Source organism: Bison bison, unplaced genomic scaffold (genome assembly GCF_000754665.1).
Source record: "Bison bison bison isolate TAMUID 2011002044 unplaced genomic scaffold, Bison_UMD1.0 scf7180017860841, whole genome shotgun sequence".
In the NCBI taxonomy this organism is placed as follows: domain Eukaryota; kingdom Metazoa; phylum Chordata; class Mammalia; order Artiodactyla; family Bovidae; genus Bison; species Bison bison.
The window spans coordinates 4,623-7,416 of NW_011491413.1; the positions used below are offsets into that span (position 1 = coordinate 4,623).

Consider the following 2,794-nt stretch of genomic DNA (forward strand, 5'->3'; position numbering starts at 1 on the left):
CGCGGGCGTTCCTGCTCACCCTGTCCCCTTCCTGTGCAGCCCGAGTGCGGCGCCATGTACGCTGTGTACAAGCAGGCGCATCCGCCCACCGGCCTCGAGTTCTCCATGTACTGCAATTTCTTTAACAACAGCGAGCGCAACCTCGTGGTAGCCGGGACCTCGCAGCTCTACGTGTACCGCCTCAACCGGGACTCCGAGGTAGGCAGGCCCGCTGGGGCCGCTGCGCCCCGCGGCGAGGGGGTGCCCCGGCCCGAGGCCGATCGGGCCGACAGCGCCGCGCTTGGTCGTGTCCGGGAACCATGTTCCTCGACCTCCTGAAGTTCTGTTGGGCTCGGCGGCCTACCCTGGGCATCTCATTTGCTCTATTTCTCAACAAATCGCATGAATATGTACCGTGTGCTCGGTTTTAGCGATACGGTAGAGAACAAAATCTGCACACACTTGGAGCAGGAGGACACCTACTGACTAAATACACGCGTGAGAACACACACCTGTGGACACCCTGCAGAAACAGCGAAGGAAATAGATGAGGGCTGAGGGATCAGAGGAACCTCCTTTAGACAGAGTAGGAATTCGTTGGGGAAAGAACATTCCTGGCAAAGGGAACAAGGCTGGGTGTAGGGTGGGGGCAGGTTGTGGGTTGGAGGTCAGTAAGGTGTGATGAATCCCTCGGTGGGGGAAACACCGGGGGTGCTCTGATTGCCAGAGGTGTGAGGGTTTTGGTGGTGAGGGGTGGCTTCTTCAAGAGGCATCTTCGCATCTGTTCTTGGAAGGGGAGTAAGAGCCAGATGCAAGGATAGGGAGGGGTGGGTTCCACGTGGATGCAAGGACAGCGTGCCGGCCAGAAGCATCTGAGGGCAGGCAGGGTTGGACTGGGGTGCAGAGTGGAAGTGGGGCAGGAAGGGTTGTCCTCCGCAGGACAGGGTTCTGAGTAAGGGCTGGGGCAACAGGGAGGAGGCCGCCTTCCCCGGGCACTTACTTCAGGACACTAGTGTTTGTTTTATGTTAAATGTGTGTACAGCTGTACTAATCCACACATGATGAAGCAAGCAAAATACAGAAGAATGTGTGAGAGGTTAGTGACTGTTTGTGTCAGTAAATAATATTAGTTTAAGCTTTTGTGATACAGCAGTTTTGAGATCAGTATTTGGCTTTTGTCGACATTTCAGTCAAAACTGAAAATGAAATTTTGCTAATAAATACATGCGGCTCTACATTGAATGAGAGCATCTTTGCTGTATATACTATGTCTGACACTGGCTTTCAGTCAACTTTGAGGGACAAATTGAATGTTTTTACATCTGTATATGTTTTGCACTTGGGTTCGCAGCCCCTTCCTTAGCGATCACTCACTTCTCTTTCTAGGGGTCATCTGTTAAGAGCCTGTTTTGTGTGGGCATCTTGAGAGGGGTTGATGAGCTGCCCTCATGGCTGTGGTTCTGGGGGTAGGGGGGCCCACCCCCTGCCAGTGCAGCACTTGCTGAAGGCAAGAGTGCCCATGCATACCACCAGGACGGGATGGGGAGTGGGGAGCCAGGCGAGGTCTAAAGCTCACCTCCTTGGAAAGGTGAGATTTGAGTGGGTGAGGAGGAGCTGATGGGGGGAGCCTTGTAGGTGTGGGGGGGAGAAGAGCTTTGAGGCGGAGTGAAGGTGCCAGGGCAGTAGGGAGGGAAGAGTGGCTGGTCACAGGGCTTGCAAGGCTGGATCAGGGCATCAGCAGGGTAGCCTTGAGGGCAGTCTTGGGAGCTGAGTGTTGACCTGAGGCCAATGGTGAGTTAAGGTTTGGGCAGAGGAGTGAGCTGATCTGACCCTTGTGTCCTGGGGTCACCGTGGCTGCGACAAGTAGAAGGCGACTGGGCTGGGTGGTCATTGGTGGGGCAAGGAGGCAGGATAGACAGGATGTGAGGCGCACAAGGGAGCGGAGCTGTGGGCTGTGCAGAGGCTTTGCCAGAGTTGGGTTTGGGGCCAGACTAACCCTGCAAGTGAAGTTGCTGGCACCTGCAGGGGAGATGGTTGCGGGGTGAGGGGCATAGGGGCAAGAGTGCACTTTGGACATTGTTGGAGTATGTGTTGCTGTTAGCAGCTTGAAGCAGCCACCGGCGCCTCAGCGTCTGTCGTCAGGAAGCCAGGAGCTCTGCCATCTGCAGGCCCCACTGGGGTATGGTTTCTACCATCTCTCGATGCATGCATGCAGCTACTGCAGAAAGCGTCCGGCCTTGCATCACCGCCTCCCCCAGGACAAGGGCTGAGAGACCTGCCACGCTGGAAGCCGTGGAGCCTTTCATGGCCTAATCTGGATGCTGGGCCCTGTGTTTCTGAGCCTCAGATGGGTCCTGAGACCTAGACGCGCTTGGCGACCCCGACGAGGAAGCCTGGCGTCAGGCAGGATGTGGGCTGGTGAGGCCAGGAGCCCAGAGCAGGAGAGTTAGCACCAGTGGACAGAGACAACTCCATGGGGGAGATCTGTGCAAAGGGAAGGGAAGGAATGGAACAGGAACTGGTAGGAAAAGCAGGGTTTTGTGAGGTGAGTGAGGGCGCATTAGTGCCCTGAAGGGAAGGAGCACTGGGCAGCCCCTGCATGGAGCCCACCGAGACCCTCAGAGGCTCTGCACACCTTTCAAGAGCTGTGAAGAATCCCACAGGAGGCCCTCGGCAGACCGGATGTGGCTGCCAGGCCTGAGTCAGGTGTTTGCTCCACAGCCTTTCAGCGTAGGGCAGCCTCCAGCTCCTGGACAGAGCACAGAGTGTAGTGGCAGGAGGGAGTGTGGCGCCTGGGCAGAGCCCTCAGTGGCTG

At 56.7% G+C, this 2,794-nt stretch overlaps 1 protein-coding gene across 1 annotated transcript in view; it reads left to right on the forward strand.

Annotated features, from left to right (window-relative positions):
* Window positions 1-16: 16 nt before the first annotated feature.
* LOC104982898 (cleavage and polyadenylation specificity factor subunit 1-like) overlaps window positions 17-2,794 on the forward strand; it is a 14,057-nt gene continuing 11,279 nt past the window's right edge. Inside the window, 1 exon segment of the mRNA XM_010832333.1 lies at window positions 17-198. Coding sequence (XP_010830635.1) covers window positions 55-198 — 144 coding nt within the window. The 5' untranslated portion in view covers window positions 17-54.